Consider the following 13695-nt stretch of genomic DNA (forward strand, 5'->3'; position numbering starts at 1 on the left):
CGGCGGGCAAGCGTCGCTCGCTGCCATGGCGACTCGAACGCGGCCGCCCGCGCCGGGCTCTCCCGGATCCAACCAATCAGAAAGGGAGCGCCTCGGCGAGTGAGCCAGTCAGAAGCGACGGCCGCCCGCCCTCGAGGCCGGGAGCGTCGCCGCGCCGCGCGGCCAGGTGAGGCGCGGGAGCGGGGAAGGTCGCCTTCCCCCAGTCTCGCGAAGGAGGCTGGGAGACTACAACTCCCTGCTTCGCCCAGGCGCACGCCGCCGCGGAGTGAGGCCTGCTGGGAGTCGTAGTTCGGACGGCGCGCGCTGCATGCTGGGAGGCGCAGTGCCGGTGGTGGCGCGCAGGCGCAGTCGGGGCGGCCCGGTGGGGTCGCCATGGCAGAGCGCTGGGTGCCGGCGCCGGGAGGCGGCCTCGCTCGGGGGTTTTAATTCAGTTATTCAATTAAATCCTCGTCAGCCAGGGGTTAGTGTTAAATAATGATCTAGTCTGATGCCTCTGTGACAGTCCATTCACCGCACTACCCCAGTGGAAGCTTGACAGCTTTATTTAGCTGCAGTATTAATTTACTTTTTCCTCATACATACATATATATATATATATATATAAACCTTTAGATTAAGTAGCAGTAAAGATGCGAGGTTTATCCAGAGTTAGCATTGTTCATGAAATTCTGTAAGATTGGCTACTTTATTACACAGTAGTGACTTCCTGACTTTTCTGCTTTGGTTTGCTGGTTATAGCAAGTTTTTTCCTTTTTTCTTGGTATTTTTACTGAGGGCTGTTTCCTTACTGAGAGGAAAATTAAATACCAGCGGAAAAAAAAGAGCCGAGAAATGCTTACACTCTAAAAATGCAGCTGGACTTTTATAGCCTGCCTGATGAAGGCGGCCATTTTCCTGCTGCTCCCTTGTTTTTCGGGATTTTTATATCGTTCTTTTACTTATCCTAGCATTACTTCCGCTGACACTCCTAAATTTCATGTGGAGGAAGATCTGGTTCCCGGTAGAAAACGGAAGGGGGACAAAACGGAAGGAAAATGAACGAGCTGCAGGCTTTGCTCAACGACTGCCTTGTCAGAACGAAGCACGTGGAAAACGCCGCCCTCATCAACATAGATGAAAGAAAAGTCTGTGCGTCAACCTTTGGCTTTAATGTAAGAGGGCCGCACGGGCAGGGAGTGCTGCGCTCTGCAAAATGCGCTTGGGTCTTGCGGCCTGGGAGCTCAGCGGGTGCAGTCTCGCTGCTGTGACCAGAGGCTGACTTGCTGTGCTGGTCGCTAAGTTCGTGTCTTTGATCCTTGGAAGAAAGATGCCATTTAACTGGAACATTCAAGGAGTCATTTTTGATCAGTTTGGGCTCAGTGATTCCGTCTGTGTTGGTAAATGAGTTGTACCTAGGCTGTTCTCTGGCGCTGAGAGCTGCTCTTTAGGAATGGCTTGTGTCCGTACTATATCCTCAAGACAAAATGGCTGTACCAAGCTGCCTATGGGGAATGGTCCTGGTCCGCTCTAATTCCCGAACTGTGCTCGGAAGTTGTTTGGAAAAGCACTTGCCAGCCCAGGCAAAAACTGTACCTGGGACTGTTATAACAAACTGTTCCCTGGCACTTTGCATTTTCTGGTATAGATGTAGTCTGTCTGTTTTCACTGCCCCCCATACCAGAGAGTCATCTCTATGTCGCTGGAAGATACCGCTTCCTTTCCTAATCCCTATGGCACCAGCTTTCAGGCATTCCCATGCAGTTTTTACAGGGGTACCTATGGCTGCCCTTGGGATACTCTGAAGAATGTGTTGAGAGGATGCAGCATTTGTTAAGGTATTCCCGTCCCTGGGGGTAGAACCTCAACAGAGGAAATTGTCATCAGTCCACTAACCAATAAAGCAATAGTCTTTAATATGTAAATGATCTTTAATGTATAACACAGCTTTTAGACATTCCAGCCTGTTGGCCGTTCAGTAAGACAGGTTACATGCTGAGGCCTAGAACAAAGTCCTCCGCTGGTGTAAATTGTCACAAGCTCCATTGACTTGAAAGAATTGCAGGCCAGAAGGGATCATTGGATCATCTCACCCAACCAGCTGTATATAAATCTGCCATTCATTGACTCGGTTACACGTAAGCCGAGCCCAAGAGCTCATTGACATGAATGGATTTGTGACAGTCTGACTCAGCTTGAAATGGGGTCCTGGTGCCTGTGTACACTGCTCTGCTGAGATATGAGGATTTACCCTCCGGGAATTGCTAGAAGTTACACTTCCCTAATTAAAGATGAAGAGTATTTGAAATTGGCATCCTTGTGGCTCTGCACAGGCCCAGGGGAAGGCAGAGTCCTGTACTATAATACCCTTAAACTGAAGGGTCCGGTCACCACTGGGTGTATTGCTTACTCAGAGAAACGTCACTGACTAATGGGAGTATTAGACAGTAATCACAGCCTAAGCAGAGTGTTTCAGCTGGGACCCTGAAAATATGGTGTACACTGTACAGTATATCTCACTATACAGAGACTAGAAGTCTAGTTTCAAAGCCAGGCAGATTTTTTTTCCTTTACTTTAAGATATCACAATTATAGTTAATCGTAGTTAATCATTATAATCACAGTTAAGTTAACTATCAAAGAAAGTGGAAGGGTGGAAATGTGCTTGTGATTGCAAGGATGTATATTGTTGGTCCATAACACTGTATTGTATAAACACAGGTGCCCGAAGAGAATGCTTTAAACCTTATCTGTGCTTTCTACAAGAACTTAGTGCAAGTGAGGAGGGAAGGGCTCTACTTCAAGGAGAAGTACTACAAATGCGTCCGAGCAGATGAGCATTCCATCTATCTTCACAATGTACGTTGCCAAGAGCTACTGCAGTCCTGAGAAACGTGTTTGCCAAGAATTCCTACTTTCTTCCTCATTGCCTGGTTATGTGAATATCTCAACACAAGCAGAAATCCTTCAACTGTTTCTTTCTTTCTGCCGATACTACCTTCCCAGTAGGTTTGGAATGAAATCAGTGCAGAATACAAAAATTTTCAGCTGTATAATACAAAGGAAATGGGTAACTCAATTCAATTCAAGTTAATCAAATTACTTTTTTTTAAGCCAGAGAAGAATGTTTTACCCACACTTTTCCTGGTACAATCATGTGCCTTCAGAGTAAGCAAAACATTAAAGCTTCTTAGTATGAGTTCTCCCTTTTACAGCTGTGTGCAAAACCAGAATTAAATGCTCAGAAGGTGCAAGTTTGTGGTGACATCAGTGGCCAGATTTCAGTGGACCACTTACCACCTATCGTTCAGTATTTGAATTAAAAGCTAGAAGTATAGATCCCAGTTTTTCCATCTAGATCTACATTATGCCACTATAAATTTTCAGTCAATTCTGGTTTTGATTAAATGTTCCTCTTCTAAAACGTTACAGTAAGTGCTTCTCTGGCATGAAGTGATTCCTGCAGGTCTGTGTACATATGTGAACCATACACTCTTACATGTCCATGTGCATCCCTCACACCAGCTGTAGTGCTTCTCACATCCTCCTGTGAATCTCCCTAATCTGGGGAAAAAATACCACTTTTTTGTGAGTTTGGCAGGTAAGGTTCATAAAACACTGAGGATGCTTTCATGTAAATAACAGAATTCTTTTATTTGCATTTAACCATGCTTTTGTGTATGACATTGGGCACTAAGATAAAACTTCTTCAAAATCAATACAAATGAGATTATGCAATATAATAAAGCATTTGATTGACTTGATTTAATAGTCAGTAGTCTTCAAAACATGCACTGTCAATGTTTGTCTGCATTTTGGGTTAGGCTTTCAGAGAGTATCTGCCTTTCTGCAAAAAAACAAGTATCTTGACCAAGAAAATGCCTGTAATTAGCCCAAATTGTAAAGCAGTATGTATGTATATGTATATGTATTTTTGAACCTTGTAATTTTACACTAATTTTCTTCATTATCTAGCCAGATGGAGGCTTGATAGTTGTGAAGACATACACTTTCATCCTGGTTGCTACTTACAGAGCGGGCATGTATCCCAGCGTGTGTGTTGAAGCTGTGGAGAAACTAGGTAAAAGAAATACATGTGTCAGTGTCTGCATGCCAGCAGCTCATGGATTAGCTCTGCCCCTGCAGACAGCTTCAGACATTAATCTGACAAATTACAAAATCCTGGAAATCTGTGAAATTGCATAAAGATATAGATCATTGCTACATGGCTAAACCTTCTCCTGAGGTCATGTCCCAGTGGGCTACATACATATGCTCCAAAGCCTCTGCAGGTATTAACACATTGCAGAACTCTCTTTCCTTGGCCTTTCTGGCACATTCCCTGGAACAAGTTTTCTGTTAGCTGCTCTCAGCCAAAATGGGACCTCCCACTCACACTGCCTTGACCCACTGTAATTGATGCTAATATAATTAACCCAGTGTGTTAAGGACGCTGTCTCAGACCATCAGCTTTGATACACTTATTCACAGTCTGCTTCTTCAAAGACACAGGAGCTCTCTCAGGGTTTCAAACTTTCTCTCTCTAGGGCTTGTTTCCACCTAGGCCAGTGTTAAAGAGTATTACTAAATCTAAAAGTGGGGCCTTATATTTTAAGTTGATTTCAGACTGGATCTATTGGATCTGCTACAGATGGAGCTGGAGCATATCCAAAAGGTGCCATTGTGTTATTTAGCCCCAGGTCAGTCTAGCTGACTGGGGAGCCATATCCCAATTCAGACTAGCTTCTTTGCTGCCATGAGAGGAAGGGAGAAAGCGTAAAGTTGGGAGGCTGCAAAAAATGCCAACAGTTGCAAAATCCTGTAACAGCTGGCACACAAGTCATTTGGTCTTGCAAATAGTCATATTGTCAGTAGTGGGCTGGTGTTCCTGAGTAAAGTCTAAAGTCTGTTTTCAGGATCAGATTTTCAAAGGTTTAGATAATGTGTATTTTTTGGAGTTTATTCTTGCTGTTCTGGATGATTTCTTTGTGCAGAGAAAACAAAATGGCATTGACTTTTCTTTGCATACTGTGTGAGATTTCTGCAAATGATTTATGCTTAAAGTGCTTAGTGTTTATTCTGTAGAATAGATAAGACCTCATGAATATAGGTACTAATATTTTTAATGTTAGAAATGACATAATGTTAGAAATATTTTTTAATGTTAGAAATTACATTACATTACATTACATTACAACAGCTAGAAATGCTGCTGTCCATTCAATTACGAGATGGTCTGCAGTGGATTTGAACTTGAAAAATGCATCTCCATTAACAGCAAAAATGTTTAATTTCTATCATCGTTGATCTTTTTTTTTATGTTTTTGTAGCAGACTACTTCAGAGAGAAGGGTAGCTGAATCAATAGAATACTTGAACTTCATCAAGCTCATAAGGACTTGCGCTGGGAAATCAAGTACAGAAGTTTGAAATATTATCAAATTGAAGCAAGAAACTGTCTGCTGTTTTACAACATCCCAACTGCTGAGCAAAGCCTCTAGTGAGGGAGTTTCAGCCAAAATCCTACTGGCTTTTCTTGGGAGTTAAGGTTATTTTTCTGTTTTTTCAATAGCACTTGAAGGTACACTGCTTATAAGAGAACTCACCTAAAAGTAAATTTCTTAATAGAATTGAGATCGATGTCCTCACGACATTTGGTTAAAGATGCTTTGCTTAAGCAGAGACAGTTCTCTCATAGCATTTCTCTCAGCTATGCACAGCCTCACAAATCCTCAGGGGACTAAGGAAATGGTTGTACTAAGAAATTTTCAGATTGCTCTGTGTACCTTTGAATGTTACAAATAAAACACTTTATTTTAACATAGCAATCTGCATTGTCATCGAGTGCTATACAAAGTTTTAAAACTGTAGTGGATTATGGAGTTCTCTCTTCCTTCTTCCCTCTTCTGAGGAAGAGGGACAATGTTATTACCAGGCTTTAATGAGACTCTTCAAATTGTTGAACCACAAAGAATCCACGTGGGAGTGAACCCATTCCTCTGAGGAGAATAACTGAGGCTCTGGCTATACCACCAGGTGAAGAGCAGGCTTGAGAAGACCAGGCCCCATGATCTTTTCATCTGCAGAAACAAGTGAGGTGCTAGCTCCTGGAGTCCTGTGAGACCAAAAGAATTTTTAGCTCATTTGTGTTAAAATGAGTTTGGTTTCAAAGAAAAGTTTAAAAGCCTGAATCCAAAAATCTCAAAATCAAGAGGAAAAAAAATCCACTGGAGAAGATCACACAGGAACAAACATATTTATAATCTCTTAAATACTCTGAAGTGTCATTTTTATTCCCTGACAACTCTCAAATACTCAAGAGCTGGCAACTAGGATACGGAGAAAGGAATAATCTGATCCTTCTCCCACTGTGGGAAACGGCAAAGCTCAACAAAGAGGTGAGATCAGGCAGCTGAAACATCGGGTAGAAGTGCAATGGGCTGAGGGACACAAAAGAGTTAACTGTAAGTGTTGTGCTTTTGCGGGAAGGAGTGCCTAATAAACTTCCGGGACGGGATATACAGCATAAGCACTAGTGACGGCTCACATGCCCTTAATGCAATTTAAGTAAAACCAGTCGTCTGCACTATTCAGAGTTCAGAAATCAAAACAGCAATTAAATATTCTGCTTAGGAACATACAAATACACACTCATTGCATAGACAGACAGCAAATAGCTCAGTAAAAGCATCAGACCAAACTTCCCTGTTTCCCACGGGGGGAGCGTTAGACCTCTACCTCATCATCAAAGGGAAAAGGAGATTTCTGCCTCGATCAGTGGAATAAATAAGTCTGTAGGAAGAAGTAATGGTGAAAGGAACCAATATTTCTGACTTCGTTTGTGGTTTTCCCTCCAACATAAAGCACAGCTTCCTTCTTTCCACCCCCTTGACTTGCTTGGGAATAGCTGATTCTGGGGGCTGAGCTTGAAGAGGAGGAAATGGGATCAAACTCCGTTCCCAAGGACAGGTTGGGGGTTCATCCCACTGTGGAGAAAGTATTCTCTTCTTTCCAGTAAAAAGGTGAGCCATATATAGTAACCAAGACCCAAATATCTGCTTTAAATTGTTGTTTCGGGCCACTAGTAACAAATCTGATGATTTGAAATAGTTGCACTTAGGGGAAATTTGGTTTTTGAAATGGGCTGACTTTAAAATCACTATTTTCAAATAGTTTTCCTATCGCTGTCTGTCTCTGGAATTTAGGGGGTGAAGCGAAAATAGGAATGAGCAAGATTTTCTGTTTTTACTTGTCCATCTCTTCTGTGCATTTGAAGGCAATGTAGGTATTGGTATCTTCACTATCCTAATTTTTCTTACACTTTTGTGGGTCTGCCTCTAGCAACAAAGAAGAGCATTTATAAAAAATGTGGGTTTGTGGACTGTGTTGGCAAAGGGACTCTGGGGTAGATATAACACTCCAAAAAGCCCTAATTTTGCATCTGATTTTTAACTCATTCAGTTTGGAAAAGTAAAGAGAATAGAAGCATGTATTACGAGATGGTATCTGGTGGGCTCTTGTCGCAGCAGAGCTTGCTTCCCATTCAGTTTCTGTGCTCACACAGGCAAATTTGGCGGGATTAGATTAAAGTAGCTGAAAACAACAAATAAACAGTTGTCAGAAAGAAAAGCCTTTCTTTGCGTTAAATCTTACATTAATAATTGGTGGCAATTGTTTATTCACCATGAAATAGCCATACAGCACCACCCTGTGGGGGGATTGACATTCCCAAGGTTTCAAGGGGTTGGTTGGTCTGCATACGTGGTCTTACACCAAACATTTAAGCATGCACTTTTCTCATGCAGGTATCATAATCCAAGTAATTTTACAGAGGGAATTAGGGTATATCACACAATTTGTTTACTTGGCCAGAGTGTGGCACTCATGCGTGGACAGGGGGTCTATATTGTATTCAGTATGGAACATAACACAGATGTTCCCTTCATTCCCTTCTTCTCTTCCCCTTCCACCCAGCACCCGTGCGGACGGAGGCACGACTCCTCCGGATGTGATTTTGGCAGGCGGACAAACACTTGACAATTCAGCACATCTTAACAAGTTCTTGGTGCCACAAAGGAGGAACCCAGAAACGCTGTTTCTGAGGAGTTCTGCGAAAGTTTCCTGCGACCGTGGCACCACTTACTGCAGCAGGTCAGGTGGACAGGAATCTCCTGCTGAGGCATGGAAAATAAATAGGAAATTTTCCCACCATTTGTTATCTTTCATTCACGCTAACTCACTGGTGTCCCCGGGCATATCCCCAAGTTGCCATCCAAGGGCTGAATCATAAAGCAACACCTGCATGATTTTAAGTGTGTCAAACAAAGGATCTTTCTGCTAGGGATTTTAAAATCCTGTTTGCAGCTACTGTTTTAAGGGTTTGTAAGATCTTTTGAGCACTAACTTTGCAGTAAGCCCCAAGCAAAGGTGTTTTTTTGCATTTGTGTGCTACCTTTTACAGTTAATGTGGGTGGGCGGGCAGTGTTGGGGCCACGCTCACCCAGCTCTGTGCAGGGTTAGGGCCTATGACTTGATGCAATGTGATTTTCTTGGTTTACCAAATGGCTTTTGCAACAATATGTGGTGGCCCAATTTTAATGCATTTCATTGCATTGTAACTCCTCAGCTTTCCCTTTTACCTTCAGTTTGTACTACCTGTCTGCAAGTGGCGTCTGTGGAGCCCTCTGTCCTTCAGAGGTACTGAGGCATTGTGGTGGTTGCAGATCACTGTATCTTAATGCTGAACAGAGACTGCCCAGGAACATGTAAGCATGTCTGCCTTCATGCTTTGGTTTTTTTTTTTTTAGAGAAAATGTTGGCAGTGCATTTTGATTGTCCAGGAGGCCCAGAGAATCTCTATGTGAAAGAAGTGATGAAACCACATCCAGGAGAAGGAGAAGTGCTTGTGAAGGTCTCTGCCAGTGCTCTGAATAGGGCTGATTTACTCCAGGTATCACATTAAGTGGATTTATGCACCTGAAAACTACCTCAAATTTGTAAGTCCCCACCTAAAGTCTTGACAAACCTGAAAAGTTAAAAGAGGCCTGGTGAGCATTTGGATGGGAGACTTCCAAGGAAATGCTCATAGGGCTGAAAGAGATGTGTGTTGAATCAGTAGATAAATGTTTCTGTCTGGGTCACTGTGATGCTGGGACCATGGCGCTTCTGGGTGGCATGGAAAGGCAGCTGTCTTTTGAGAAGAGATGTAAAACTGGAGCCCCAGTCTGTCTGGATGCTTAGACCATTCCTCGGGCATTAGAGATGAACACAGAAATGTTCCCTTGGCTGAAGTCCAACGTGGAAAAATCACATTCTGTCAAACTCTTGTCTGAGCTGCTCTAATTTGAGCTGAAAGGCATGCTCTGCAACCAGAGACCATAACATCTCCCTCTTTCTTGTTTTGTTTCATTTTGTTTTAGAGGAGAGGGAAGTACCCTCCCCCAAAAGGAGCAAGTGAGATTTTAGGCTTAGAAGCAGCTGGGATTGTGGCTGGGTTTGGACCTGGTTGCGAGGGCCGGTGGAAGATTGGTGATGCGGTAATGGCTCTGCTCTCCGGAGGTGGCCAGGCGGAGTATGTTGCAGTACCCGAAGGCTACCTGATGTCCAGTCCAAATGATATGACTTTTATTCAGGCTGCAGCCATTCCCGAAGCCTGGCTAACAGCCTTTCAGTTGCTGCATTTTGTAGGTGAGAGATGCATTTGCAAATCCATCCCATCAAAACAGCTGGTCTTCATTTCTTTTATTAAATACTCTGTTTTTTGCCTCCCTTTGAATGTTGTTTGCTTTTGAAGAATCTTTTTTCTGTTGCTTGATTCATAAAGTCTTTTTACCTATCTGGTCAGAATTACGTATGCCAGACCCAAATTCTGAAACACTGGTCAAAGATTGTGTATTTACAAGGAAGAATATGGAAGGTGGTTGACTTTTCTTTGCATCTATGTTTCTTGGCTTGAATCACAATTTCCACTAAGCCTAAACCCTGAAATAACATATATGTTCTCCAAACTACTGAAAAATCCTATGCCAAAAGATTTGACTTCACTGCAAGGATGACCATATCATGAACTTGCTCACTAAGACTTGTAAGACTATGTCCTGTATTGCCTGTGGAATTATATTAGACAACATCTTCTTCTACCTTGGTTCAGAAAAAAATTAGTTGTAGGTAAAATTCCCTCTTAGTTGATTTAAAACAGACATAAGCTTACACTCTTCATTTTTAAAATATGCTACAGAGATGCTAACAGTAGTGCTTTCCAGGGTTTTCCTCAGTTGACAAATATCCTTTTCTACGCTCTTCAGCAGTAGTACTTGAAAGCTTCACTAGAAAACAGGAGTACAAAGAAGTAACTTTTCTCACTATCCTGAATGCAGGCTCAATTTCAGGACAGAAATACACCAGCTGAGGAGCACTGTGAAGCTTGCACTGTTGTTTCTTGGAGGTCTGTAGTCAATTAGGACCATGTCTCAAGGACTGTTAGGTGTCCTGCTTCGAGCAGTACTCAGTAGGACACAAACAAATATGTTGGCACAACTGGTAGATGGCAAAACAATAGGTAGAATTGGTCCTTAAAGTTACCCAGCACTTGTGTCATTCCTCAGCTGCTGAGTGCCTGATTTCTCAGTATTAAGTGAGTGTATTTTCTGTTGATAACAGTTGGCAGTCCCAATATAAAAAGGCTGACTGCACTTGCCTAAGCTGCTTTGGCATGGATGCCCAGAACTGGAGAGGGCTGAGTGAAGCCATTCCAATGAAGTCAGCAAAATGAAGTTCTGGCTGTACAGTGCTAGTTGTATTAGTTCTGGAGTAGTTTCTTTTATTAAGGATATAAAAATGTCATACTGGTCAAAACCTACTGGTTAAGGACGTCTCTTTCAGCTTGCTATTCAGTTTTGTCTCCCTTGATCATGTTTTAATCCAAAGGCGATGCCAAATGGTAATCAGTTCCCTTATGCCCTCCCTCAGGTAAAATACAGGAGGGTGAGACAGTGTTGATCCATGCTGGCGCTAGTGGAGTTGGTATAGCAGCCATTCAGCTGGTAAGACTGGCCAAAGCTATTCCCATTGTAACAGCAGGAACTCAAGAGAAACTCAAAGCAACAGCAAACCTTGGAGCAGCTGCAGGGTTCAACTACAAGACAGAAGATTTTAGTGAAAAGGTCTTGGCATTCACCCAAGGTAAGATCCTCTAAGTGAAAGATATAATGTTGAGGAACAGTCTATACCTCCTAAAGCAACAATTGAATTTCAACCAGAAGTTTCCATCATGTTTTCAAAGAGACCGATTTTGCAGAGGCACATGACTGGCTGCAAATTTTTTGTGCTCCCTCTGGTGCTGGACAGGGTTGGGAATCCCTCATATTGAATCTGCTATACAAAACACACTGAGAAGAGAATGCTAAAAGTCTTATGCCTTCTTTTTTTTTCCCAGGAATGACAAGCTCCTGGCCAAATTCCACATTGGTTTACTAAATCCTACCTCATCTCGGTTCAATGTGACATTCTTCACTTCCTATTCTAACCTTACTTTAAGTACTGTACACTATATTTCATCTTGGAAAGTATTGATCTCAACAGAGCTCTAGTTGCACTTGCAAAAACAGACTCAAAGTCAGAATAGCATTTCTGTACAGGCATGGATTTAGCATGGAGGGAGGTTTCACTTTAGTTAGTGAAGGAGCAGTTAGTAATGACTGTATTAGCACAGCCTAATGTCCTGTTCAGGCCAAGAATGTATCTTTCATTAGTTTATTTGGGCTTTTTTTCTTTTTCTGCATGGACTCCCTTTGGCTTTGTGTTCATTCTGGGTGTAAAAAGTGTGCTTATATTCTTTTTGCTTCCACAAATTGAATTGTGGAAACAACTCCTAGCACTTGTCTTTGTGAGTGTTAGAATACAGGCATAAAAGCTTAAGTTTTCTTACTGTTAGAAAAAATGAGCTTTCTCTAAGCATTTGGGACATAGTTTATAATGGGGCTCTGCATCTGTATATATATATCATTCTTTTTTTGTGCCTGACTCTAAAATTCTTTACAAATCATTGTTCCAAATCCTAATTTCACTAGAATGATTTAAATAAGAATAGCAGGATTGACTCAGTACCTATAGAGAACAAGGTTTATTGTTGTCTGAAGTTATCCTACAGTTAATGCATTCAGACTACGTTTTCTAAACTCTTCTCTATTTCTGCTTGAGGTTCTGGAGTAGATATTATTTTAGATTGTGTTGGTGGCTCATACTGGGAGAAGAATCTCAGCTGTCTGAGTACTGGTGGCCGATGGATTATATATGGACTACTGAGTGGAGGTGAAGTACATGGAGATTTGTTTGCAAGGTTGCTTTCCAAAAGAGGGAGCATCCATACAAGTCTACTAAGATCGCGAGAAAAAGAGGCAAGTAATGACTATCAACAGTGTATACAGTATATAACAGATGGATCTTAAAATCTGTGATTGTTTTGAGAGCTGTCTTCTGATATCTGTGCTAAAGTAGAATCTAAAGTATTATCATCAGAAAAAGCAACACCTTGAGCTGTTGTTACCTACCTTGGAAAACACTGCAAAATTAAGTTATATTTTCCTTTTTTCTGCTTGCATCAAATGCTTCCCATTTATAAGTACTAAAATCAGAGGAATAATACCAAGAATTACATATATTTACTTAAGTACTGTGCTTGAAAGATTAGTCCTAAAAGAAGCAAAATGTAAAAGATCAGACAACTTGAAATTGGGGCAAGGGAGGGGCCGAACCCCTATTAAATGATCTGGAGCCACATTTTTCAGAATAGAGATCAAGTCCATTTAGATGCCCAGAAATTATCAATGAAAATGACTTTATTTGGAAAATTCTCAGATATTACCCAAAAAGACAGCTGTGTAGTGCCCCAGGATGGATTCTGCTCATGATCTAATCCATAATAGTCTCAAGAGCTTTATCAATTTGAGTTTTAAATGATTCTAGCCTGAGTTTATACCACTTGTCCTAGAAGAGAATTTCATCCCCTGGCAACATAATTCATGTAAAAGTTTTCTCCTCCTTTGTAATTTACACCTTGCAGATGTTTGTATGTCTGTCTCCCTCTGATAATGTCAGAAAGTTAGAGTTTCTCTGAGAATTGTGCTCATTTCGTGTGCTCTGCAGTGCATGAATGAAATCCCAGTGAGTGAAATGATTGGGACTAATCTTCAAAATGCTCTGATTTTTCTTCAGTATAAGGAGCAGCTGGTGAAAGCCTTCACGGAGAGCGTGCTGCCGTACTTCTCTGGAGGGACCTGCCCTCATCTCCAGCCGCTTGTGGACAGTGTTTACCCTCTGCACAAGATCGCGGAGGCACACAGGTTCATGGAAGAAAACAAGAATATTGGCAAAATTGTCATCAAAATGCCTCTTTCATCTTAAAGAAAGGCCTGATGCTGTAGTTGTTCCATAAACAGATTTGCTACGGATGTTTCAGAAATAGGGCAGCTGCAATTTCTGCTCCCAGGTTTGGAGTGATTCCTTGCGGAGGGAGCATAGAAACGAGGAATAAGCCATTAAGTCTGGCAGTATTAAGTATTGGCACATCTAATAAAGATACACAAGGTGAAGCTTTGGCATCGTGTCTTAAACGCGTGAGTAGAACTGAAGTGAGCGAGACTGAAGTGCCGCCCACCCATTCCTAGCCTGAGCGGCGGGTTCATTTGTGGTGGTTTTTCCCCCAAGGGTTTCTCATAGGGTC

At 42.1% G+C, this 13695-nt stretch overlaps 1 protein-coding gene across 1 annotated transcript; it reads left to right on the top strand.

Moving 5' to 3' along the window:
• The first annotated feature begins 27 nt into the window (after nt 1-27).
• TP53I3 (tumor protein p53 inducible protein 3) lies at nt 28-13564 on the top strand. Its single transcript, XM_064508335.1, has 9 exons — nt 28-166; nt 948-1151; nt 2698-2835; nt 3952-4057; nt 8783-8925; nt 9395-9662; nt 10944-11156; nt 12174-12370; nt 13188-13564. Exons 2-9 carry the CDS (start codon nt 1035-1037, stop codon nt 13374-13376), a joined length of 1371 nt encoding a protein of 456 aa, XP_064364405.1. The 5' UTR covers nt 28-166; nt 948-1034; the 3' UTR covers nt 13377-13564.
• Nucleotides 13565-13695: the final 131 nt, after the last annotated feature.

Source organism: Dromaius novaehollandiae, chromosome 3, assembly GCF_036370855.1.
Source record: "Dromaius novaehollandiae isolate bDroNov1 chromosome 3, bDroNov1.hap1, whole genome shotgun sequence".
In the NCBI taxonomy this organism is placed as follows: Eukaryota; Metazoa; Chordata; class Aves; order Casuariiformes; family Dromaiidae; genus Dromaius; species Dromaius novaehollandiae.